Source organism: Nomia melanderi, chromosome 1, assembly GCF_051020985.1.
Source record: "Nomia melanderi isolate GNS246 chromosome 1, iyNomMela1, whole genome shotgun sequence".
NCBI classification, from domain to species: Eukaryota; Metazoa; Arthropoda; class Insecta; order Hymenoptera; family Halictidae; genus Nomia; species Nomia melanderi.
This window is the reverse complement of record NC_134999.1, coordinates 19,410,085-19,436,978: the sequence shown is the minus strand read 5'-3', so window position 1 is coordinate 19,436,978 and position 26,894 is coordinate 19,410,085. Positions and strand designations below refer to the sequence as shown.

Here is a 26,894-nt window from a genome sequence, read left to right as displayed (position 1 = left end):
TGCAATAAGTTATAAACATAAAATAAATAATTTTACATTCTATAACTTGTTGGTAATATGACATAATTTAATTTACTTTAAAAAATAATTGTTAAACTGAGATTCAGGTCTGTTTGGAACTTACTCGTGAGACTGATTCTAATAACGTTTAAGAGAGTGTTGTTCGATCGACTGTCGAAAGCGAAGTGACGAAGTGAGCAATGGTTCTAAATTTTCCTGATTCTTTGTTGATCAGTCATTAGTTACTACAAGATCATGTCAGTGGGGCGGACTTTTGGGTAGAGATGGAAAGAAAGATTAACAAATTTATCTACGATAATATTTGTGGAGTAGTACGTTCACCAGACGTGGTAACGACCGTTTGAACTCTTTTAATAGAAACCAAAATTTTGCCTCTCAACATCTGCGGTGTCATTACGGTCATCGTTGGTGTGTATCCTTACTGGATTTCATGTATCAATTTCTTCAAACATTCATACTATAAATACAAACATGTTTTAAAAGGTTCTCAATACCTCAACTTTCAATAACTATATTTAATAATAACTTGCATGAGAAAATAGTATAGAGAATATCTAACAACATCCAAGGAAAAAGTAATTGCATATTAGATTCAATATTATCATATTGTAGTGAGAACCGTTCTCCAGCATAGTGGTGCAACGCGAAGAGCCGGGAACATTGGCGAACGGTACCGAGCAACGGCGAACGATACTGAACTATCGCGAAAGTCGGCGAACATCAGAGACCCACAGCAAACAGGGGCAATATCCTGAATAACAGCGTAGAAAGGGAACTGCCGTGTAGGTGGGAACCGTGACGTAGACTGACGATAATGACTGAGAGTGGGGAGCGTTACCAAGCAGCGGCCGGTTTCAAACAAGCGTACATCACAGTCCGTCGAGTATCTCCGCCGGGTGCGGAGCTCTCTTCTCACTGGTTCTGTACTGGAGAGTCGTGAGATCTCCTGGATCTTTCTGGATCTTGTTGGATCTTCCTGAATTTTTCAAAACGTATTTGGCTATTAAAGTTCTCTTTCTATTCCTACCCTTAGCCACTACTGATCATTCTACGGACCATTTTAATTACTACTTTACAGACCAACTTACCGATCACTCTACTGCTGACTATTAACCCTTTGCACTCCGAAGTTTTTTACTAGAAATATTTCAGCATTTTCTGATGAAATTCACGTGAATTGACGGACAAAGCTGTTTTACGTCAATATTTCTCAGATTGATGCATTATATGAAGTATAATATTAAATACCAAACTTTATAGCTTCACTGTAGGAAATTAAATGGTGACTGAGAGTCACCTTCCGAGTGCAAAGGGTTAACCCTTTGCGGACGAATGTATACAGTTCGGCGAGATGAATGTTTCGTATTTAAAAAACTAAGTCGTGGACGAATGATTTGATTACTCGAACAGCAAGATATCAGTACGTAGTTTCCTCTTTTTATATTAATTAAGCAATTGATAAGTAATTCAGCTTCATCTGCTGAAGGTTAATCTGAAAGTGCAAAATCATTGTCCTAATATCCTAGGAATATAATGGAACCATGGAAAGAATTTCAACGCACTAAAAGTTTTCAATAATTTATTTATTGCAGTATAAGTATATTCGAAACGACGAGTTTTTCACGTACAAATATTGAAAATAGAATAACAACTATTTCCGTACTTCTCTCTTCTAAAACGTTTCCTTTCAAGATCTCATAAAAATACCCATCAATGTATTACAAAACGTGTACTATGTACAGAGTACTTTTGAAAATCTCTAATAACAGCAGTCGAACACGATCAGTTTTATCTATCGCTCAGTAAATGAAACAATGTATTGACAGTAAATAAAAACCTGTTTATGTCTTCATTAATTATGCTTCGCATATTACGAATACGTGTTCGACGTGCTGCAATTCTGGGTGCACCCGCGTTATAACTATGACATGTTTCAACGTGTTTTCTTGACGAGATTCAACAGTACATCGAATGCAATATTCTTGGCAACCGCGTGTAACATAAAAATACCATATGCATCTATGTTGCCCGTAAGTAGCACTTACTCAGCCTTACAGTTCGGTTTGTAGTCTTAAAATGCGACATTCGATATTGCTTTCGACGACGAAATGTGAGATATTCGAAGTGATGCACAGCCTAGCAATGGTTGTAGCCACTTATAAACAGCGTATTCGTAAAACCTTTATAAAAATACGTCTATTATTCAACAACATTTTTTTTCAACATTTTCCTCAACTTTTATACAAGCGTAACGGGACATGGTCTTTACGTGGATAAAGAAGACAACATGTTACTACAATACAAAATTAATTCAACGACTAAATTCAATTCAACGATTAAATTAGACTCGAATATTCGTAACTTTGAGTGTTCTCGCAGACTCGAAAGAGGTTCAACGAAATGCATTGAAGAACAGATAAATAATCTAATCTCCTCTTTGCCAAACAATTTCAGGTAGCCATTAATTTAAAATTATTCGAATAGTTGAAACGACGAGTACAGCTTGCAATGTACATTTGAAATATTATTATTCTTATGATTGTAGCACCCATCTTCGTTCTTGTTTCGTTGTATTACTTTCTTTCAGCCTTTGAATTGAGTTTCGACAGAAAGTCCATCGCTTGATTGTCCCCCTTTCTGTGCTCTAGCGCCTGAATTACATCCGTACCTACGCACAAAACGCAGAATCAATTAGCGTCGTATAATTCGTTAATTAACAGAACCATGAGCGAATCGAAACGTACTTCTTTTCGTCGGACGCGAGAGCTTCAGATGTATTTGATTGAGCGCTTCCATTCCTCGATCTGGCCCTGTCTCAGTGATCTCGCTGAATGGCAGAAAGGCTTCAGCTAGGAATCTAGACCTCAGGAAGTCTTTGTCTTTCAATTCGAAAGCAATTATTGCGTTTTCGGTGTTTCTTTGTTCCATGGACAGAGGACTGAAAGAATGTTCAAAATTTATAACACTGAAATGTTAACAGTGCCATGCGTCTAGAGGAAAATGTCACATATTACTCACATGTTGAAGATTTCATCGAAAAGGGGAAATAAGTTCTCTTTTTGCACGTGCGTCTTCGGTAGCTTCAAGTCGGAAAACTTCTCTTCGGGCAGCAACCTAACTTTTACGTACGAATCGCAACTACCTGTAATATAGAGGAAACAATGATCTCAAAATGTTCCGTTGAAACACTCGAGGACCCCAATGTGGACTCATGCACGGTGAAGGTGACTATCATTGCTGTCTGGGTCTCCTATCTACGAGGTTCCACACTTCGAACATTTGATCTTCTAAATAGGCGAAAGAAAAAAGACAGAAAAAGGTACTCGCGTAGAAAAAAAAAGTTCATCGGTCTACTCTTTATGATCTCTCTAACGAATCGAGGAACCTTATAGAGGTTTGCATCAGTGATGACAAGTCCCACATTTTACAAGACAGACAAATCATCGTGTAACTAAAAACGAACTGTTGCGGCTAGCTATGATGTTACGAAACAGATGGCAGAAACAGAAGAGAAAAAAGAAAAAAACAAAACATACTGGTCATGCAATTTTTGAAGTTTCTAATTCGAGGGCAGGCAATTGAATGAGAGAACTCTATTTTCGAACAGAGATGAGGAAGAACGTGTTCTTTGGATCCACTATTACATACTTGTCTTCCATTCTTTCAGTCTTTGTTTAGATACCGTATGAAACTTGCGCTTGAGAGTAGACACCTTGCCTATAAAATCGCCTACAAAATCGAAAGAAAATGTCATTCTCCATCGTCGCGAATGTTATTCGCTCATTCCCGTCGCAGGCTAATGAAAAAAGGGTACTGAAAACAACTTCGTGAAGAAACGGGCGACGAAACTGAAATTCAAATCAACCGTTCGTTCCAACGGAGATATTTTACATTCCCTTTTAACTTCTAACGTAATGCACAGTGTGATCCTATAAACTGATCGATCGTGAATTTTTATACAAACTCGAGTATTCGTCGAATGAAAATTTTATTGTATCGATCAGTTTACTGGGATTATCGTGCAACGCTATCTTCGAACCAAAGTTGTTCGTTGGAAGTTAAATTTTTCTTATGCTTACCGTTGCTATCAACCGGTCTCAGTTTCCTGGCGTTGAGGATCTGAATGTTCAACAAGTTGTCGACGAATTGCGCTTTGACTGTGATCTGTCCGTAGTCGGACTCCTCTAGTTCGTTTTGCTCCTTGATACGTTCCTGATGATATCGATGTATCAACGCGGATGTTTCGAGTCCGTGTAATTCAAGGAGATGCTCGATCTTCTCTAAAACTTGCACGTTTGAGGTTTCATCGGCTCCGATGTTGAAGAATCGAACGAGAGTGTGTAGAGTGCGATGGAGATTCGAATAAAAAGACGGTGGCCTCCTTTTCTGTAAAATTTCCGAAGATGTACCTTGTACTCTTTTTAAAAGTAAAGGCTAAATTTATTACTCTGAGTACCTCTAAATTACTATTCACTAGTTGGTATAATGTTTCAGACATGATCTCCCAAATGACGAACAAGACTCTCTGGAAGTTATCTTCATTGAGATTGTCGTGCAATGTTGATAAATTATTGTCCAGGTATTGTAAAAGACGATCCATGGCGTTGCTGGTTGTGTCTATTAACTCTGCGCCCTCCATGAGGTACCTGGATTCGAATCAAAACATCAAGGTATCGCTTTGACGATAGAAAGTAAAAATTCTGATATTTGTAAATGTATAAGGAACCATTACCTGCTCATAGCAGGCGCCATTTTGCTTGCAACAACCTGTAACAGTTCAATTATCTTGTTCCCAACTGTATCGGTCGCATTGTCAATGATCAACTGAAGAGTCTGCATACAACGTTGTGCCTCTTTTTGCGTCTTTTTTTCTGCCAAAGCGTCTATTATACTTTGTAGTCCTAAGTCGTTGGCTAGAGGTCCAATCGACGTTCTGATGTAGTCAATATTGTTTATGGCGAAGCACCAAGCAGTGGAGACAAAGAATTTCTTCTCGTACACACTGCTTTCGGATAGCTGCTCCAATTCTGTGGTCAGTTCTGCTTTTTTCGCCATTTTATCCGCGTAGGCCATTGAACATTTGCAGATATCCTGAAAAATTGTGCCATATGTTTTCAAAATGATTTTCAGAGACCCTTGAATAAATGGTAGTAATCATTTCTATCCAGGGAGACTCGAAGGAGACTGAACTATTTCTACGATTTATCAAAGTTAAATTTGGAACAACTAAAGGCTTGATAGAAGCAGCTATTAATGACTCACGTCGATAATCTTGCCTATAAAAGTGTAGGAACCTTCTACGTCGGGCCAGGCCAGCTGCGTCCAAAACACTTTGATTTGGTAAAATATTGTTAATGTATCCACTGCACTCGAGCTATATTGAACGGTGTTATCGACGGCCTGCAGTGGATCGAATTCGACTGCTCTATCAATCCGTGTCAGTGCCTTGTACACGGCTATGTCTAGCCAATGGCCGACGCCAGCTCTGAACCAATCGTAGTAAGACTGCACCTTCATGTCCTCGAGTTGTCCTTCTGCGCAAAGCACTTGACCAAGCCTATAATTGGAATATTAATTAAGCAATCTCACTATTAAAATTACATTATTCGATCAGCTTCAATTTGTCTAAGATTAATTGGAACATCACAATAAAAGGAATTAAACCTTACATAGCGTATCTCTGCAACGAGAGGTAGAGTTCGAACAGCGTTGTGCCCAAGCTGAGTTCAACGTCAGAATTGCTAATCTCGATCCTCTTTAATCTACCGCAAACATCTTCAGTGATGATCATGCACATGTCGCTGATCCTCTTCTCGTACATTACGTAGAGTGCCCTGGCGTATGGGAAATTGATTCGCCTGAAATTCAAGTAGTTCGATCAGCACAGTCCATGATATCAAATTTCGAATTGCCTTCAAAGGTCCCTACTTGATGAACAGTTTGTCGTAGTTGTCGATAGCACTCTGTAGATCCGCTCTAACCAATTGGATCACCTTGATGTGGTATTTAAGCGCGTCTTCGTCGGAATCGCTTTCCGGGGAGTTGTTGTTCAGTATGTGATCGAACCTGAAATATTAAACACTCAGCAATATTTCTCGAGGAAAACTGAGAAATGATTCATCGATGGTCTGTTCCCATACCACTCGGAGCCACCCTGCTCGATAGTGTATTCCAAAGCTTGGAGAACGCTGAGCTTCTCGTCCGGGTCCGGGAACCACGGGTACATTTTGGCAGGAAACAGATTTACATCTTCAGGAACTTTGAGATATGATATGGACGATAGAATCCTGGACGAAGAAATAAGATTCATTAGTCCCTAATGATATTGTGCTAGAAAATCCAACATTCATCACAGATCTGTAAGTACCCTAAAATGGCAGACAGCTGCGTCACAGTGTTCTTTTCGCCAGGTGTTAGCCTCCTGATCTTCCTCAAACTGTTCAGGCACGAATACAAAATTTTCTTAGTGGCATCCCAGAAGAGTCTAGTCTCGTCCACAGAGTAAAGACCGTTTTCCATAGGCCTCAAGAGATCTATCACTAGTCTGCTGAACACGGTGAAGTTTAGGGGATGCTCCTGGTGAATCCTCGCGTACTCGATCCACTGCGCTAAGGAGACGTTCCTGGCTAATAATCCACGCTGCGCGCTGTGCTGCAAAAGCAGAACCTCTGCTGGCGAAGACCAACGACCGCACCAACAATATTTCTCTATCTTTTCGGTCTCTATTTCGTGCAGCAATAACACCCTGATCAGGTGTCTGTGTTCCTGCGCTGCCACTTGGTTGTTGTGCTCCGTGCTGAAAGCTAACCTCAGCTTCACCACCCCTCGGCGTTTCGATTTGTTCTTCTTTTCTAACGAGTACCACATCGTGTGTCCTGTGGTTGGTATGTCCTGGAATGAGGGACGAATTAGCCAATGCAATTATATACATTGCACATGAAAATATTGTATGACCCAGAAAAGTGTATTTACTTTGATAGATCGTATTGTAACGTAAGATATCTATGGTGTAATAATTATCTTGCGAGTAATAGTCAATACCTTTAACGGTATTCGACAACGCCCGATGAATTCATTGTCATGACTTCCTGTGGTTGCGGTAACCGCAATTTCCTTGGCTAGTTTCACCAATCCTCGAACACCTTTCACGTCTCTCACTTTGCTCATCTTCTCAGGCACTGTTTCAGCTGCGTCGAAGTCCCTGTAATATAAAAAGTATTGTTGACAACGTATTGAACAAAAATAAAATATCTCTACCTCTACTTACCAGACTTCGAGGAAGAGTATGTCGTTTTCTGGATCCTCCAATGGTCTGCAATAAACAGAGAAATTGTAAAAGAATAATTCAAATTTATGACACAAAAGTTTTGCGTTCGACTCACAGTTCGAAGTGCTCCTCCCACACGGGACTAAGCGTGGACGTTTTCACGGCAGTGTTGTATCTTCTGGTCGGTGCTGATTCGAGGTAAAGGGCGCAGAAGGGGTCGCTCTTGCCATTCGCGTCTTTCGACACTAATTCTTTGGCTTCAATCACTTCGACGTTCAAGTGCAATTCCGGTGGCTGTGCAGATTAATCAGTAAGTCAGTAATTTATTATTGTTTATGGCTCTTTTCTGTGTACCCTGAAGAAACTCCCACCTCCATGTTCTTCGTCGTCTCTAAAACCTTCTCGTGCGTTTCGTTGTCGACTTTGAACGCATTTTGGAGATGATTCAACAAAGTCTCTTGCCCACACTCACTGGAAACGTCGTAGCCGATTTGGTGTTGGGTCATGTAGACTAGAGCTGCATAAAGCTCCTCGATCTACGGATAGTGTAACCCTAATTAGAACTCGTGACTAATAAAACATTAGAATGCGGTAAGAACAGCTAATAGAAACACATTTTCATCAAATTCTTTGAAAATAATCGTATAAATTAACCTTCTTGTACTCGAAGTTTAATCAATATCGTAAGAAATATTTTTTTAATCGTACACCACTATGGGCAGCAAGTCTGAACGGCTTAAAAACAATTCAATTTAATCTGTTTTAAGAAAGTCGTCCTTCAAGCATTTTCATCGACGGGTTATCCGTTTATTCCCAGCCCAGTGATAATCGGAAATAAGATTGTTAATAAACAGAGCGCAATTCGTTTGCGTCATTTATAATTGTAGCATCTGCTACTCATAACGCGCTGATACTCCACATACAGTCGGGACGCGCGCGCAGAGATTTCAGTCGTGAGGCATTCGTGAAAACACTCGAGGTAGAGTATTCACGGTTCAAAGTTCCGTTGCCGACCCGTCAACGCTGTATCGCGAGCAAGCAAATAATTACAGACAAAACGATGCTGTACGATTACCAAGCGTAGATCCTCGAGTGACTATCCCGATTACTAATGGTTTTTTACTGAAACAATAGACGATAAAACGGGAGATACCGCATGTCTCGTTAAGTAACGATAGTACCGTTGACCCCTGCCGCATAAATCTGAAGAAAGTACTCCCAGCAGACACGTGTTTACAAACTGCCATTGTGTACTACATTATCGTCGCAATAACGAAATGCCCCCTGATAATAATTACTAATTGTTTTACATGTTAAACGTTCCTTGTCTCCTTAACAGAACTACGGTAGAATCTCGATAAGTAATGAAATAAGAAATGTACAATCCAAGAATTCAAATTGCTGAGTTCCAATTTAACAGAGACTCCGAACAATCTACACCTTAATTCTCTATTCAACAGTGACTTTGTCAATCAAGATCCCACTGTATTCAAATCGAATGAATCCCAAATTATTCAATTTACATACGTGAATGCAGAACAATCCTTTCCATGATTTCCCGAACCGCGTGAAATGGGGTTGCGGTATGTTAATACGCATTTATATGAACCCAAAAGAAATTTTCCATTGTCAACCGGCGTGCAATCGACTCACCGTCATAGCCTGGAGCAAAGTGTTCATTCTCCGCTCGATTTCCGCTTTGGGCACACCGCGGAAGGTGTTCCTCCCCCGATTCCCCAGGGTGGCGGTCCTCACGGATGGACTCATGCTCACCATTCTCGGCTCACTGACACTGTCCTCCCCACTAATCGGTCATTTCACTAATATTCATCCCACGATCGCACTGATACACAATCCTCGATCACATTCCATTTCAAGGAGACACATCGCGCGTGTTCGCCGGACGAAGACGACTCGGATCCATCTTGAGAAGCAAACAGTTGATTCGACTTTGATCACTTGGAAAGAGCGACGCGATCCACGGCTGTCAGCCGAGCTGCTCGAAAGGTGGAGGATCTAGTGCAGCCCGACAATGACCCGCGAATGCATCGGCCGGAAAGTGAAGCTCCTAGTTAAGAACAATGACGTTTACGCAGCTACGCTCGCGGCCTCGATCGGGAAATCCGAGATTTTTCGACCTCTTTCTTCGCTTTCCGCGAGACCGATTGGAGACTACGCGTCGGTTCTATTATTCCTCTATTCGAATTGATGACGGAAGCTTCGTTTTACGATAAATCGACCCTGCGATTAAGTGTTTACGTCTGTGATCGTTAGAGTGGCGAAGAACAAAAGTATTTTACAATTGAGAACGCTTTGCAGTGGTAATACTAATTATATAGCAGTGGTTCATAAATAATTATGAGACTAGAGATTTCATTAAGTAGAGAGTTTCGAGTCGCTAAAAGGAACAGTGAAAGTATGCAAGGTGCGTAAAACTTGTGGAGTAATTGTTTTATATGTGGCTCACTCGAAAGATAGAATAAACGAATTCGGTTGAATGAAGTTGTTTGTAAAAGTGCTTCTCTTAATTTCCGATAAAATGTGTTACTTGCGAACAGGCACGTTAAACAAGCGTCCAACACTAAATTTCCAGAATCGATTTGAAATTCGCGTGTAAAATGTGATGCACTTGATTTACATTCACTTTGGCAACAGAGATTATTCCGTTCTTGTTGCTGTCACCGTGTTCGGCAGGCCCGATTTGGACACCACAGAGCGTCGAGCTACACTTCGCTCAAAAACGCGGTAGTACTGTGCTTTTTGTCGGTCGAAGATGAACTTCCACGCGGCCGCGACCTTTCTTATCGAGTTCACGCATATTTACTCGGCAGTGCGTATGCATAACCAAGAGTGATCATGTGACCGAATCGGCGTACGAAATCACTGACTGTAACGTGACCAAGACACGTGAGAATTACAAGTTTCGCTAATTAAGATTTGCGCGAAAAAACGCGTCTGCGTGCCATAATTTCAATATTATTATTTAATTACGACGAAAGCAACAAATCGTCACCGTCTGTGTATTCGTCGCAAGAATGTTCGTTACATTTGCTATTATTACACGCTGACGTTAAGTCAATTGAAACTTTTACGGACCGATTAATAAGAAGAATAACTCGACAAAGACGTAGCTTTTCCGATGCAGGCTTTATGACTAACATAGAACAGCCGAAACTTTTCACCGAGAAAAACTTGAGCGAAGAAAATGAAGATAAGAAAGTAAATTTCCCATTGAATTAAAAAAGTTTGCTGAGGTTCCGTTCGATTTCTTGGATGGTAAAATGAAATTTAAACTTCCCGCTCGTGGGAACCGAGCTTCTTACGATCGATCCCTTAATTGTTTGAGAATCGCTAAGCTATTATTGTCGCAGGATTACATCTCGATCAATTCTGTTTACAACTCATCTTTTGATCTTCGTAGACGATGATAGTCGATTTATTTTTTCGAAAGCGACGCGCACGTGCGAGCTTCGACGGGGTTGTACGGCCGGATTCCCACGTCTAATTTCAGACCGACCCTGAAACATTTAAAATTTACTTTTTCCCTGGCCAATGTTACGCAAGCCACTTAGCAGAACCGTTCATCCCGTTCTTCGTTTACCAGGCAAATATCGGAATGCTCTTTTTTTAGCGGGCGCGAGTTGCAGCCGATTGGCCACGCTGAAAGATCAGTCGGAATGCGACGACGTCTGACCAAAATAGTCGATTCCGCTACGCTTGCTGCGGAAAAACGGTTCCTCGAAAGAAACGTCGGCAGAAGCTGTTCAAAGAATCGAAACGAAACGAAAACGACTACGGAGAAATTCGCTGAGAGAATGAACTTTTTCGTTGATCCTCCCGCGAGGAACGGAATAGGGTATTCGCCAGAAGATTCGTCGGATTTTGGGTACATCGTTTCGAATCACTGGGTCACTGGGAAACGCGAAAACTGGGCCATAGCTGTTGCCAAAAGCAATTGACTCTGACAATGGGATTCCATTTATTTGTATGCGTTTTACTGATCCGGACAGCATTGACCCCCTAATCGGCGCTCGAAGGACAGAGTCTCAAGTACATGTCCTAAAAACTGTGTCCGAAAGGGGTTGATTATTTCTTGAGAAACAGTATTACGGAGAAGATTCAGTGACGTTTGCATTTCAGTCTTTGTTTTGAAGAAAATCGACTGTGACGCGTTCACTACTGTAACGAAAAACGGTGAACCATGCGACTATTATCAGTGGCACGTGTAGCCGATAAGTTTAGAAATGCGATGATCTGTGAAATACACGGTGATTTTATTTCCTATTCCTGGGAACCATTAGTATAGCAAATATAAATGTACGATAAAAGTAAACTTCCACCAACAACAAATGAAGAAACTCAGCAGCGACGAATCACGCGTAAGTAAATAAAGAGGAAAGTTGTTCAGCCGGCTGGACGTCGGTCAGACGGTCCAGTTGTGACTTAACAAGAGAACAATGCTTCGATTAAATAATGTATAAAATTTCAAAGCGGTTCCCGAGGTGCGATCGAAATCTCTTCGCACCAGACAGTTCTTTCGCTGCATACATTCATCGTTCTCTAACAAAATATCGATGATATCTTCTACAACACGAATATAAATGATACGCGAATCAAGAGATACAGCTGTTCTGTTTCAACGTTTCCAAACTTCGATATCGAGTACCGAACTTTATGATTTTGCTATATCGAATAGAATGGCTACCCGCCTTTCGAGTGCAAGGGGTTAAATATCGGGAGACGACGGGGTACGTCATTGGACGGTCGGTTAACTGGGGGACCAATGAAAACCTCGAAAAGAAGACAATGAATCTGCACAAAGGGAAACTATGCCGTATCCTGTTTGAGGCGACCCACGGGGCAAGTGCAACCACAATGCGTTCGTATGCTCGTACAATTGCGCCCAATGAAAATTGATATACCGACAATTAGCTCATTGACCGACAAGTCGCGCGTAGACGACCAACTTGTACACACTCGCTAGCCCAAGTGATTCTTGCCGCTTCGCGCGGCCCGCCGCGTTCGAGGAACGGTAAGAATCATCCGCGAAACGTGTACGCTAGTCCTGGCCTTCGCCGACTGTGCCCAATTTCTCATGATATTATGCAAGTTTTGTCGCACTCGACCACACGCCTACTCGCTAAACAGATCTATTTTATGCCGGGAACGAATTAATTTAGGAAATGTGCTTTTTCCCGTGCCCCCGCTGTCGCGAATGATGTTATTCTTTCTCGCGTCGCTTCCTCCAGCACCGACGCTCGGGAATATCAGGTTCAAAATGAAATTGGCATTGCGAATGATTATTTCTTGGGATTTTTTGATTGCAGAATTTTTTGGGAAATATTCTAGGTAAAAGATATTTGATTAAGCGAACAATACGTCGTCTAGATTGCAGAGTTGATATGAAAGCTTCGATACTCTGAGATTTGGAATATATTGATATTGCGAAGCGATAATATTTCAATGAATGATCGTAGATATTTTCATCTAAAAATAAAACTTCCTTTCGAGGTTCGATCAAATATTTTATAGGTTAAGGGATGAAAACGTGTCCCACCGGTGTTCCGCACTACCGTGAAACTATGTCGCTGACAGTCTGCCAGTTTCCGATGATACAGGACAGAAGAAGATTGCTCAACCCCGGTTTTCTCGGTAGGTTTGATTTATTTTTATAATTGCGTCGACTTCCGTCGAACCTGCATCACGCCCGCTCGCTGTGAACCATCGTTTCGTTAACGAAAGCCTCGGGCTACCTCCGCGAACTCGGGAATCTCGGTAAATCCTGGACGACGGTCCAATTGAGTCACTCACCAAATAACACGAGTTCACCAAAGTTTAAACTTGAAACGCGGATTAATTCGAGCTAACGATAATTCGTCGGAATTGGATTCCGATCACACGAGAACATCCTTCAAACTTTGCTCTACTTATATCCAAACGGGTGTCGGTGTCTTTTCGATGGTGTCCTCCATCGCGACGTGCATCGATTACAAAACTAGAGATTTCGTGTCGCAACGTGTCTCCCGTGTCGCGTGTGACGTCATTTTGCAGTTAGGGACGTCGAGCGTACAGGAACGTCGGAAGGACGCGGGCAGGATAATCAGCGTGAGAAGGCGCGCGACAAGAACCTGACGAAGCCGAGAACCACACTGCTAGGAATAGATGGACCCGACGGATCAGAGTCGTCGTACGTCGACGACACGACCCGTGGTGGTGTGCAGCGTTTTACATTGGCCGGCACACGAGCACAGGCCAGAATCGCGTTTCAGATTGACTTTAACTGCTCGATTGAGCTTAGAGGATAACACCCCGCGAGCGTGCGACGCGTGTGTCGCGGGTATCGGTGACATAATTGAACCATTCACGTGCCCGGTTCCTTTTCTTCTTCTTTTGCGGACCTCTTCACAAACAATTCAACCGAATCTAGCTGGACGGAACTCGAAGGGAATTGAAAATGCGCCCGAGCGCGAGCCGTGATGTGGATGAACGAATGAATTAGTGGAGTAAGACACGTTTGTTTAGTGGAATTGGGAAACCATTGTCTAACGCAGCAAACGATACGTGAGGTTTTAACCCTTTGTCCGAAGTGCTCTTGGTTTCTCAGTTTGAGGTTCACGTCGACGTTTGTTCATTCGATTACAGCTTAATATGACGCTTTATTTATCCATTCAAGAATATTTGGGAGTCATTGAAATGTTACCTTTAAATGGTACAATTGTGATATTACAAATAAATATAGAAAAAATTGTTAAAACAGGTAGAGGTTGCAATAGAATAGAACAGTCTGACTCGATATAGGACTGCTAAGGGTTAAAGGAAGAATTGTGTAAACTGACTGAGACTTGATTGATTCGGAAATTTATGGGTTTATGGGGAAGTGTATGAAGTATCTTGATATGATTGAGGTGATCGATTTACTTATCGAATATCAGAATTACTTCAGTGAACACAGTATGGATGAAGGGAATGACGTAGCTGGGAAACTAAAGGCTATCGTTATAGCAACAGTTTAGAATATTTAGATAAAATAAATCACATTTTATGGAGTTTCGTTTGACTAATGAGGCTGTAGATGAAAGGGGAGTATTGTAGCATTATTTATGACTTATTACTAAACTCACGTATTTCTCGTCGAGGTCCAAAGACAATTTTCCGCCATATTTAACCATCCGCATTGCTCTCGACAAAATCAAGACACAATCGAGGATTTGGCAATGTTTAGTAGGTCTCGAAGCCACTATTATATATCGAATAGGGGTTGAAACAGGACATCTGACTTCACCGAGCCCTCGGCAGGAACTGGGAACTCTGTGAAATCGATATTTACCATCGCATGGCACTAGCCGCCGCCATAATTCAGTCGAGGATTGAAGTAAATAAAGAATGATACAATTTCGGTAGGTCTTGTCTAACCTATCCTATCCGAAACACGTGATTGCATTTCTGCAATCTTAAGGTGAGTCTGAAGTGAAAAAAAGGAAGCAAATGAATTCTTTTAACTACCGAACCCACGAAAAGATAATTATAAAATCATCATTTAACTCTTTGCGATCGACTGCAGACATAATTGAAGCTTCGAGCTTTGATGCCTAAATTCGAAAACTGCAAACGAATAATTTAATTATTCAAATGACGAGAGACTGATATTTAGTATTCTTTCCTTTAACATTTAAGACTTCGATGCATAACTCAGATATTTTATGAGAAAGGTTTCCAAAAGTTTAAAAAATTCTCGTCCCCAAAGGGTTAAATTTCGAATCAACCGTGAATGACCTCTTGCCTTAACGAGTAATTTTACCAAATAAGAAGTATTCGAAGTATAATGCAATTTTTAACAATTAAACGAATTTCTAGGAATTAAATTTAGAAAAATGCCCACGAGTTAAATTCATTTAATCTCCTGTATATATGTATACAAGAATTGACATACGACTGGTGACACTTTCCGGGTAACGCATTTTCCCAGCCTCTTTCCTCATGTGTTTCCTATCATCTCCGTTTAATGCGTTACTCATGGTCTTTCGTCGCAAACAGACCACCCCTTATCCGCATTGACGCTCGGGAGACAGCGTCCAGTTCTTATCAAAGTATTTTAAGTCGCCCTTTCGCGTGTCAATGACGCGTTAAACGGTTCATTCGCTCGTTCACAGAGATCATTGTTATTTCGAATGGACCGGCGGCTCCTGTTTTTCGCCGGGGTCTAAGAAAAGAAACTACTCGGCAGTTCAAATTTATCGCGGCAGTTAACGCCCGCGATCGAGGCGAACCGGCACTCGAGGAAATATATCGGCGAATTTATGATCCATCGGCGATGGCGCGACGGGAGAAGTAGATACATTCGTAAATTAATCGAGTCGGGTAGATCAAAACGCAACTCTTGACGAGAATGTGTTTCTAAAATGTGTCACATTTAAACTGTTCTTATGAAGTTTCAGAATCAATCAAAATAACAAGTCCAAATGATCAATTCGCAACTCTTGACGGGAATGTGTTTCTAAAATGTGTCACATTGAAACTGTTCTTATGAAGTTTCAGAATCAATCAAAATAACAAGTCCAAATGATCAATTCGCAACTCTTGACGAGAATGTGTTTCTAAAATGTGTCACATTGAAACTGTTCTTATGAAGTTTCAGAATCAAACAAAATAACAGATCAAAATAAGTCCAAATGATAAATTCAAAGGTTTCTAATACGACTTTGGTAATTTTGCTTACCGGTTTCAAATAAAATGATCTAATATTTTACTCACATTCCAGCCCATAGATTCAGCCAAGAAATTGGTAGCGTGCTCATTTTCGTCCCTGTCGCTGTCAGTGTCCAGCAGGGCATCGACAGGTTCCTCGATGCTTCCTTCTTCGCTCAATTTATCTTCTTCCTCTTCCTCCTCCTGAGTCTCATCTTTCTTCTTTGGCAGCGGCCCTTCGAGCTGCTCCTGCGCTCGAACCTTCTCGGCCAGCAGCGTGCCGAGATTTTCGAAAAATCCACCATCGGTCTCTTGTATTCTATAAAACGAAACTGGCGAGTTATCGTCTGTACTTGCTTCAGTAATTTTAGCAGAGAATATCTTTAGCACAGACTTTCCAAGCAGTTGTATCAACTATTAATTAATTACTTCACATCCGAAGAGAATCTTGGGTGAAGCTTATGGCAATCGGCCAATTAAAAAGCCAGCAATAGGCGATGAAAGCGATATCGATTTTATTCGACTGTACAGGGTGTCTCCAAACGAACACTGACTGAACAGGTCGCAGAATTTTGTTTTCAACGGACACTGATTCTTTTTTCAATATCAAAAATGCTTCTCCGTTGTTTGGACACACACTGCACAAGCTTCAATGCCGTGTTAATTTAACGTTATTGCAGTTGCGTGTACCGCTGTGTTTCCCGACACTGACTGTTTTTTGTTAATTGCGCTAAGCTGCACGCTAATTGAGAGCATTGATTGCGCAATGGCCGATTCACGCGTGCACCAGCTCCGACACCATCCAATACCGTTAGTAACATTTATACACTTCACTTATATATTCACGTTAAAATAACAGTTGTCATCTAAAACTTCCACTTTTTATCCAAGAATCTACTAAAATAGAATTAGGACATTTCACAGTGATAAACTGTACACATCGCGATACACGAAATAATTCTATTGCATAAATCCCATTGTTTTATCCATTTGGAATGGTATTCGAATATTGAAACAGTTACATAATCATTTCTACGCTCAACATTTGCACCGTGAACATTTCTATCAACGCAGACGTATTATTCACAGATTGGGAAAAAGAAATACATACTATATTCATGTGTCGTGTTAGGTAACCCCGAAGAAACTCCGAGGAAACAAGAAGATAAACACATATTGTTACTGTTATCGAGTTCTAAAAGTGAAACAAAGAAAAGGGGATCTTCGTCGTTTACCAACTTTACCTTTCCACAAGCCACAAGAAAGTTCTGCGCTGTGCCAAGAGAGTATATTCTTACATTCTAACAGTACAGACTGACAGATAGGCCATGTACGGTCCACAGTGACATTAAATTATTCACGATCCATCGATCGAAAAAAAAGAAAGCCGTGCACTACGCCCAGGCAACGCGGTGAACGTCACTTACGCAACGTAGGACACGGTTCACACCTTTTATGAATGAAGTTGAACGCTGCGAATTTCCAATAGAATCTCGCGACCGTCACCTCTTTCGTTTCCGGCTTTTGCGACATTCGGGCCGCGGCGATCGCGAAATACGGATGCTTCTCGTCCAGCGTCGCGAAGTGCGCCATTTTACGGCCCTCGCTGCTTCCGGGAAAAGAAGACAACACTTGGTTTCACACCGGTTATCGCAGAACTCTGCGGTAGCAATAATCGACATGATTCTTCTAATTTCCGAACATTAATCGTCGGATATAACAGAATATTTTCAATTTAACTGTGCTGTGACGTGCGGTGTATCAAGATGTAACAAGTGTCAAGCGAACTGTGCGCGGAATAATGCATATTATTAAAATTATCTTCTTCTTATTGTTACTTCGATCTTCGAACAATAGCTCGCAGTCATTGTGATGTTTGAATAAAAGAAGAGCGAGAACGGTTGATTGGAAAAATATGAAATCATTCGTGCAATTATTACGTACCGAAGAACTAGTAAAAGTTTATTACGTGCAACAGAATGGAGGGAATTCTGGGTCATGAATTTAGAACACCTGCCCTGCACTTTCACTGCATTTCGATACGCGCCAAGTGGAAGAGGATTCGGCGAGACAAGTCTCGTTTAAAAATCGTGTGTGTCGGACCATGTGCGCCGGGGAACTGCTCGATGGCTCCAGCCTCTGGAGCCTGGAGCGACAAAAGAAGTAGGAGGTAACAGGAAACGTATATGATAATATATTGCCGTGGGTATTGAATCTGTACTTTCCCACAACTTTTATCTATCACGTCCGCCGGTTGATCAGTATAATTAACGTATTTTACGTGTACACGTTTATTGCGATACACCACGTACTGCTTAATGCCTCGGAATTGACAAGCCTCAACAAAAGTCTCAGTGAGCATTATAGAAATGATTTATAACCTTTTAGCGTGGCGGTTCTGCGAGTAGACGAGATAATTTTTGTTTACACGCAGATTATTTAATTCAGGCTTGTCAGCTCTGCTTCCGAGTAATTTTTAATTGATATGCTTTGCGTTTACCAATTACCGCTGGTGGCCTATAAATAGCGTACAATGTATTTCTCTGAGAAGTCGTTGTTACATGTGACTTCGGTGACTCATCTGTGCCTGAGATGCAAGAACTATATTGTCAGCTTCTGCACTTCCGTATCTACTTTTTCCGAGTATTAATCAACATTTTTTTGTTTAATCAGCAATAATTTTGCACATCGACGATTGAATAGTGGTGAGATCATTGTGGTTGTTATTTAAGTTACGAATAGATGAATCTAGCAGTTTTTTTTCTATTTTCTAGAGAAGTTCACGGGGAAAATGAACCGTCGAACAGGGTTTTTCGTTCGTTTTCGTTATCCTCTACCTGCGTCGTTTTATTTTTAACTTGAAGAAGACGTGATTCACCGGAGCGAATTTCAGCGCCGTTCGCAACAAAGGATTGGCTCACCGAACACATTTCTTTGGTTTTATTCTCTGTTTTGCAGTAGTACGTAACAGTAATCATTAGCGCACGTACAACGAATTCCAATGTTCGACGTTGCATAATAAATTTAGCAATTCGTTAGAAAAGTTTGAGTTGTGGAACTGCATTTTTCAAACTAAATTTAGAAGATACCCTTTCTGTCTATTCAAATCTGACAGAAAAATTACATTTTTCTCTCTATTTTATATATTTCAAATCAACCATTCACATTCAGTGAAACTTTCATTCAACCTCTGCATAGAGTAATACAGAACTAAAATTATCCACTATGTCTATCTTCGCAAGACCTTGTACAGACTTGTGAAAGTAGTGAGACCTTATTGTCTACAGGAAGTTTCGAAATAGACGACTTCGGATCTCAATAAGTTCTTTATTTACAATCCTGCGTAGAACTTCTGAAATCCTCCATGGAATTTGTCAAATTTAATATTCCGAGTAAAGTATAAAATACTTTGTCCGTATATTTGATTCGTCTTTCGTTGAGAATTCGCTGGTTCGTATCCACAGGTTTGAATAGCCCGGTATTTGAAACTGGAGTGTTGTCTCAGGAACGTAAGGCGCAAGGTCTGCTGTGATGTAAGCCGCGAACGACCTTCGGTACTCTCTGCCGTTTCAAAACGGTCTCGAACCGACTTAATCCGCTTTACATTAATCTCTGCGTTCAACAATTTACACGTATTTAGACACATCGCGATTCGCCAAGCGATAAAACCAATTTGAACTCTTAACCCTTCGAACTCTGTAGGCTCTAATACTGCACCAGTTATAATACTAAATATTTTAACCCTCTGTAGGCCCATGTAACTTTAAAGTCACATATCAGTATATTGGCATCTTGTTGATTTATTACATTCTGCACTCAAAGTGGCGAATAAAATTAAGTAATCGGTTAACTTAAGCTTTCATACACTCAGGCGTGAAAGTTTAACGTCATTGTAACTTGAAAGTTACAAAATATATTCGTTTGATGAAATTATTGAAAGTATTGAATACATTGTTAATTTGTATTCATACGTAGATATTTATTAATTTTGTACTGCATAGATTTTGTTGTAATCATGAACAAAAATTCGGCCCGAGGGTTAATGAATCTTAAAGAAACTACCCTAAAATTCTTCGATTTTCCACACATCCAAATTTTGTATTAAGGAAAATAAATGATCGAAGAAATGTTGCATTTCTAATTTTCGTTAGGAGTACTATAAAAATTAGTTGCAGTTGCTGATAGGTTACAAAACAACCTGGAGCGCTAAGGGTTAATTGCCGCATAAGTAGCACTTGTAACCGAATTAATGGCGATATCGTTTCATTTACTGTCTGGTACGCTTTAACACCGGACAAGTAAGTTATAGCACCTACAAAAGTAATTACCGAACGATAAGTTTATTATCCTGTTCGCGATATTCTTCATTGTTTGCAAATTCTCGGCGATGATACGCTTGTTTCTCATAGGATCGTTTGAAAACGTACTTCCCCCATCTTATGGGACATTCACCTCTACAGTGACTACTTAAGCTCCTCCTCTGTTTGCTTATCTGCTTCGTAGTCACCGCGGAAACAAGGAATTCCCGGTCAGTTCCGATGACGTCTGCGATATCAGTTCAGCGCTGATCATTGCGAAAAAAACGATTACGAAGGAAGTTCCAGTGAACTGTTAGAGACGTTCATCAGCAATTAGGGTTAACTGTCGCGTCTTAAAGGGAAAGAACGATCTGGGTTTCTCGTGGGAATCCAGAAATCAACGATGGCCAGTTATATGGATCAGTACACGAATGAATGGTCTTGGGAAATAATATTCCAGAAATAGCTACTTCAATCTGATAATTATAGATAGCATGAATAATGGGATTCCGTCTTGGCACGCAGTTAGCGTCTGCAGTTTTGTTTGGTAACATGTATATACACTGTGAAGTAAAATCGTGTTTGTACACAAGAGTGAATAGAAAGTAGCACGATCTTTTACTCGGCATCGCAAGCATTATTATTAATAGTAATATTCATTAAGAAATATGCAGATAACGCGTCCTTCGCCATTCGAATTTTAATAACACTTTCAACAGCTTTTTTATGCGATTTTGATCATGCAGCCAACTGACAATGACAGCAACAGCCGAGACATCATAAAAGAATCGATTGACATGGCGCACACGTTCGTACTGTTTCTTTTCCGCGTATGGAGGTCGCGTGTAACGTCGTCGTCTTGTTTGCACGCTTCTTTGGATGCTAGCGCGCAGGCGATGAGATCTTCTTTACGTTCCCTAAATCGTTCGGCTTCGCTTGACAACAACTGATTAGTAATTCCTGACTCGAATTTATTTATAGGCATTCCGTCCTAACAATAGTGTTGTTTGTCTTCAATTTTTTCTGCGTAATAATGTCGACGCTAAGTCCTCATCCGACCGAATACTGTCGAGTTTGATCATTTATGTATTCGAACGATAGTTTCGCATCGTTGCAGAAGCTAATTACCATAGATAAAAGTTACGGACGATCGTGAGAGACTTGCTGGTTGCTAATATACTTTTTAATGACATAGAGACGAACAGTAAATTAACACGTTGAATGCCATGGAGGTCACCGGTGACTCCCAACCAAATCGAATTACTATAGTTCACTCGATTAAACCATGATTATTTGAAAACATTTCTATATTATAAATAATGCTAACTAATGTGGTGACATTCAGCTAGATGAACCTGCAATAATAACAATGCAATTCAATCGAATGGTTCAATATTATATTTTTTCCATTTCAAGTATTTTGTTCCATGAAATCGTGCGGCGTTCAACGTGTTAATATCAATGTTATTTGCATAAGAAAGTCTTGAACTTTACGCGACACTTTTAAACAGTTTCTCTCAATAAACTCTTAGCGTGTTTATATCTGTAGGAGCATTTGAGATTGTGCGATAATCACGTATTTTATGCAAGATTGAATATCCTTGTACTTTCGATAGACACAGCTATGTGCAGAATATCATTGTGCTCTCGACGCTTCGAGTTCCATCAGATTGAACTTTGAAAATTCAAAGCTCTCCGTCAGGAACCATTTCTGTACCGTCGAACTTGAGAAGCGAAACTGGTCTCTCAGATGTTCCGAAGCGTGCGTTAGTCTTGGTTTATTAATAGCTCCTGCATGCGACCGCGTGCGGTGCATTAGACGTTATTGGTACGCGAGGCGGTCCGAAACACGGGACATGTTTGTTTGGCGGCAATTCGAACGATAAGCCCGACGCGCATCGGGCAAACACGTGACTAACGGAACACGAGAATCGGTAGGTTTCTATTGAAAAGATAAGACAACAGATTCTCCCAAAACAGATATACGCGACACTGAAGCGTCGCGTGAAATCATCCGTTACATTTCCATCTCTGACACTACGTGTTAGCAATTACCTGTGAGTCACTAGATTGGCAACAGTATGCGAACAAATTTCAATTTTATTCCGAGGGTTTCTGAAATGACAACAATCATCGATCACCTCGCACATTATACATCGATTAATGCTAAAAAACAGCTGCATCGAAAGCAGTCGTCTTAATCGGAACTTAATTCCATCTAAAAAAAAAAACGATCAAACAGAGATTATTCTTTGACGACTCTATAGAGAGCCTATCACAGCAACACGATCCTCGAGAGTAATCCGGCTACGTCACTGCTAAATTAGAGGATAGATCGAGTTAGGCACAAATAGCGAGTTAAGTGCAAGGTAAGTCACAATCCCGAAGCTCGCGCAGTGCCGGCCCAGAAACGAGCACTCTCTACCTTATCTCGTGCTCTGTCTTCTCCTCTTGTTCCTTCTCCTTGGACTCCTTTTCCTCCACTATCTTGTGATAGAAATCTTTCCACATAGTCTCCTCGTCCATCCTGGCAGGTGTGTTCCACGCACAACTGGGCTTACAACAACATCCTCCTCGGATGAACAACACTTTCTCTCTGGCGGCACCGTTCTACCTTCCCACTGATCAGGGAAATCCCATCGTGTCTGATGCGAACAGAAATTCCAGCAAACGTTTGACGCCGGTATGTCAGCTGCGGTCAGACACCACTGTCGTCAATAGTCAGACACTTGGGAACACCTTGTTCTAGCAGCTTCTATTCCAGCCGGCAGATGGCGGACGCTCCCGGATTCGGATCTTATCCTCGATTCAAGAATTTATCGAGTGTTCTTATTCCACGTGATAGCAAAGAGCTCGTCGAATTTGCGGAAATAACAGGCGCGTTAATCGCGACAAAGATTTTTGATTATGCTCGCTGAATCTGGACTCCGGGTATTCTCGCTGGCGCCATACCTCTTGAATAGCACCACTGAGTCAATACGATGGCTGTCTTCGCGATGACATCATTCTGTACCTACAGCAAGTGCTTTTGACACTGAATACGCGAAGTTCTTGCCAAGGCTGATAATAGAAGAGACGGTCTCAGCAAATTCATCTAGGGTTTTTAGCATTTCGATGAATGTTTGAAAGCAGCTGTTTTCAACTCTCTCAGAGAGTCGGCTTTTGTCTTTTTCAATTCGTATCTTAACTGATTTCTTATTTTTATGATACTTTTGTTATTGTGGTTTGACTGAAACAATGGGAATCTTTTATAGAGTCAATTTTGATAATTTGTGCGTCGGATGTTAGAGCCACTTCAGCGCAGGCGTTGGCCCGCCATTTTATTAGGGATGCGGATTTACTTGCGGTCACCGCCATTTTTTGCTTCTATAGTAGCGTATTATAATTTGAAAATATTTTCAACAGAAATGACTGGAGTTTCTAATAGTAATACTAGAATTATACAAGAATAATAACAGTAAAATTGAATGTTATTTCGCTTAATTCTAATATTTAGTCTCTTTCTCCCTTTTCTCGGAACCTTATCGAACGTCAGATAATTTTACTGCGTTCTTATCACCTCCAAAGATTCTTCTAAGAAGAAAAATGTCAAAGCATCGCAATAATTCAAGACAAACTGTCGAATTTTACTTTATTGGCAGTTAAATAAAGTTATATATACCTGAGACAGTCTGAGCAGAAACATAATGCAGAGACGCAACGTTCATCATGTATTCTACACCAATTTTCCTTTTGTTACTTTTTGGTAAGTATTCCCTTGAACCGAACCAAATGAAGTTTCTCAAACTTCTTATCTTTTATAATTCTACACAGGTGCACTTGCACAATGTTCGAGCTTCAGAGATCAGAATCGAAATGACACTCTGATTTTATCCAAAATTGTCAGAAGAACTCCCAATTCCTTGCTACTAGTGAGTCCGAAGCAGGTGAAGATTTTAGAACGGACGATTAAACGTTTCCTGTCGAAAACGGCGCAGCCGATCGACAGGCCAATTCTACTGAAATCGAAGAGAAACAATATGCAACTGTCGATCAGATGTATGTGTGATTCAATGCGGAATAGCCTCATGGAATTTGCGAAAGATTGCAATCTGACTGCCAGTGTGTTACGGTACAAGCAAAGTCCGAGCGAACTTCCGGTCTCTACGGACTGGTTCTCCGAGGTTTTGCTGCAGATCACCTTTTTGTTACGGGACGTGGGTGATATGATCAACGAAATCGGCGACAAAATTAACAAACATTTTGGCGGACACAATACGACATCACGGAAAAGTCAGGTTTGTTTAAAAAATGCATTAATTTGAACGTCTTACTTGTTATGAATTTTTGTGACCACCTAAATAACATTAAATTTCAATATTTTTATTTCTTACACGATGGCAATGATTTCCATATGCAATCGAATTATAATTTTTAGCAATTAATTAAAGAATCGGATGGATTCGAGTTCATGGGTGTCGTCTACGATGCAGCAGACTTCGCGGAAAGATTGTCGCGATGTCTGCTACGCATGTCGATGACAAAACGGCGCAAATCATCCATCGACCTCAACCACGTCGTGCTGAATATTACAAAGAATACTCCAGAGCTCGCAGTGAAAATTTTCGAATCGAGTTTTCAAAATACTTCGCCCGACGATATTCCAAAAAATCGTGCACACAAATCCTGGCACGGGTATCTTTGCGTATCGTTGATAAAAGAGCGAGAAGTCGATTACGACGATTGCGTCCGAGATCTACAGAACCTCGATAAGTGTCTTCGGAGCTTGAAACGGCGATCGGAGAGTCATCCGAGGAACATCGAGGAAAAAAGATGGTTGAGAGCGATCGAGCAGCTCAGCGATTGTGACGCGAACACGGATGAAAGAGGGAAACAGAAGATATCTTGCAGATGGAGTAACAAAATGCCGCGAACGGTTCAGCAGAAGGTGAAATTCTCATTCGAAAAAATGTTTCCTAAGAGAATACCGAAGCGATCGCCTTTCCATCGAGCTGTTCGGGATCTAAGTTACACTTTGTCGAAAAAATCGTGGGGCCAAAGGTTCGCGAATGAATTATGCCAATTCTGTATGATTTATGACGACGGTCTGAAAAAGTTTCAGAAAGTCTCGGCGATTGCTGCGCGAGACAGAAGTGCTGTGGCAAAGTTAGTAGCCGAACTCAATTTTTACCCATAAGTCTGATTCCATAAAGTAGAACAATGTGTAATTTCACTTAAATTCGAATTTTGTACAATGCTGATGATTTTTACTCGCTAATTTATTTCCATCTAGACAGAGGAAGCTTCACAAAGCTCTGCAAGTGTACAGAAGAGGAATTTTCGAAAGATTGTTTGGAGCGATCGGTGGGTTGCATCGTTCTATGACCGAATTCGAAAAGTTCCTCGTGCATGGGATACAGAATGTCCTGAACGAGTCCTGGCAGAGCCACGTAAGGATCCTGTCGTGTATGATTGAGTGGATGAACCAAGTATTACAGTTTTATTCGGACGACAACAGTAATTACGAACAGAAGCCAGTAGACACGAGTACAGCGGTGGAAGAAGCAAATGGCAGCGATGACTCGAGTTCAGATTATTCGTCGAGTGACGAGGATGACACTGCTGCAGCTCGTTCTGCAGGTATCATTTACTTTCTTAATTAAATTGCCATTTTGTCATTTGATTTAAAAGAAACACGTCTCTCTTTTAACCCTTTGCACTCCATAGGCTCCTCTCAGTCACCACTCGATTTGGCGCAGAAAAATTATGGAGTACAATGTTTAATGTTAAATTTCGCGTGATGCATTAATATGTGAAATATTAAAATAAAACAGCCTCTTTCTTCAATTTATGTACGATTTCTCGTGAAGCTAGTTTCAATAAGTGTTGGGTACTTTTGGTAGAAAACTCTCGGAGTGCAAAGGGTTAATTACACCGTACCTTAAAGTATCAGTTGATATTAAAATATTGAATGAAGAATTTGAAATCATGAAGCAATGTTTCAATGTTAAACAACAGTGGTTTCTTTGCAGTGATCCTGAAAAGGGCGGAGGCATCCATGGACAATTTAATTGAATCGATGGATCGAGTCGGCAAAACTCGAAGTACAAACGACACGAGCTTGTTGGCCGGTTTGGCGAATAATCTTTTGTTGGTTACAATGTTCATAGAAACCCTGGGCTTTGTTTCTACTTTGTACTGCTTTGGCCATGGAATGAAAAACGAAACGCAGTCTCTGAATTTTGAGGAAGATAGGGGGCTCGCTCGTCGAGCGGTGATCCCATTGGATAGCGAAGGTCCTTTCGATTCGATTTCAAAGCACTTCGATCCCTTTGAAGCTTACGAAAATCTGACAGTAGTTATCTATAACTGAAATCGTTATGTCCAATGAGTGAATAGTGTAACTAATAAAATGGAAAAGAATCATATATAATCATATTCCTTTCCCGGAAATTTATGTTTCGTTATGATTTGAATGTATTTGTTATAAAATAAATGTAATGTTTGATTCATTATCTTGGTGAACTTTTATTCTCCTTTATGTATCTCCGAATAATACAATGCGTATAAAAAAAATAAAGAATATATATAATGAATTGATCGTGTATATTATAATTACTTGCAACTTTGTATAAAATTTATCG

General features: G+C 40.7%; 2 protein-coding genes across 14 annotated transcripts in view; one reads left to right on the top strand and one right to left on the bottom strand.

Annotated features, from left to right (window-relative positions):
* Positions 1-1,586: 1,586 nt before the first annotated feature.
* Positions 1,587-26,894, bottom strand: part of stac (C2 and C2B_Munc13-like domain-containing protein staccato) — a 32,162-nt gene continuing 6,854 nt past the window's right edge. The window contains exons 1-19 of one of the 13 annotated variants that reach the window (XM_031989845.2): positions 22,697-22,842; positions 17,424-17,579; positions 16,040-16,292; positions 7,660-7,824; positions 7,404-7,582; positions 7,289-7,333; positions 7,063-7,222; positions 6,389-6,912; positions 6,162-6,308; positions 5,950-6,087; positions 5,691-5,879; positions 5,284-5,578; positions 4,754-5,112; positions 4,478-4,667; positions 4,101-4,407; positions 3,670-3,750; positions 3,040-3,163; positions 2,766-2,959; positions 1,587-2,689 (exon numbers count right to left, since the gene is read on the bottom strand). In XM_031989845.2, the coding sequence (XP_031845705.1) occupies positions 2,595-2,689; positions 2,766-2,959; positions 3,040-3,163; positions 3,670-3,750; positions 4,101-4,407; positions 4,478-4,667; positions 4,754-5,112; positions 5,284-5,578; positions 5,691-5,879; positions 5,950-6,087; positions 6,162-6,308; positions 6,389-6,912; positions 7,063-7,222; positions 7,289-7,333; positions 7,404-7,582; positions 7,660-7,824; positions 16,040-16,292; positions 17,424-17,579; positions 22,697-22,797 (3,702 nt within the window). In that variant the 5' untranslated portion in view covers positions 22,798-22,842 and the 3' untranslated portion in view covers positions 1,587-2,594. Of the gene's footprint in view, positions 2,690-2,765; positions 2,960-3,039; positions 3,164-3,669; positions 3,751-4,100; positions 4,408-4,477; positions 4,668-4,753; positions 5,113-5,283; positions 5,579-5,690; positions 5,880-5,949; positions 6,088-6,161; positions 6,309-6,388; positions 6,913-7,062; positions 7,223-7,288; positions 7,334-7,403; positions 7,583-7,659; positions 7,825-8,941; positions 9,213-9,926; positions 10,807-12,845; positions 13,460-16,039; positions 16,293-17,423; positions 17,583-17,917; positions 18,070-22,696; positions 22,843-26,894 lie in introns of those variants that run through there. The other 12 variants (XM_031989844.2, XM_031989847.2, XM_031989846.2 and 9 more) reach the window with 12 other exon arrangements.
* Positions 18,012-26,765, top strand: LOC116432668 (uncharacterized). The gene is made up of 6 exons (XM_031989860.2): positions 18,012-18,143; positions 23,807-24,016; positions 24,085-24,548; positions 24,689-25,416; positions 25,544-25,890; positions 26,283-26,765. The coding sequence occupies exons 2-6, from the start codon at positions 23,980-23,982 to the stop codon at positions 26,621-26,623; spliced, it is 1,917 nt and encodes a 638-aa protein (XP_031845720.2). The 5' UTR covers positions 18,012-18,143; positions 23,807-23,979; the 3' UTR covers positions 26,624-26,765.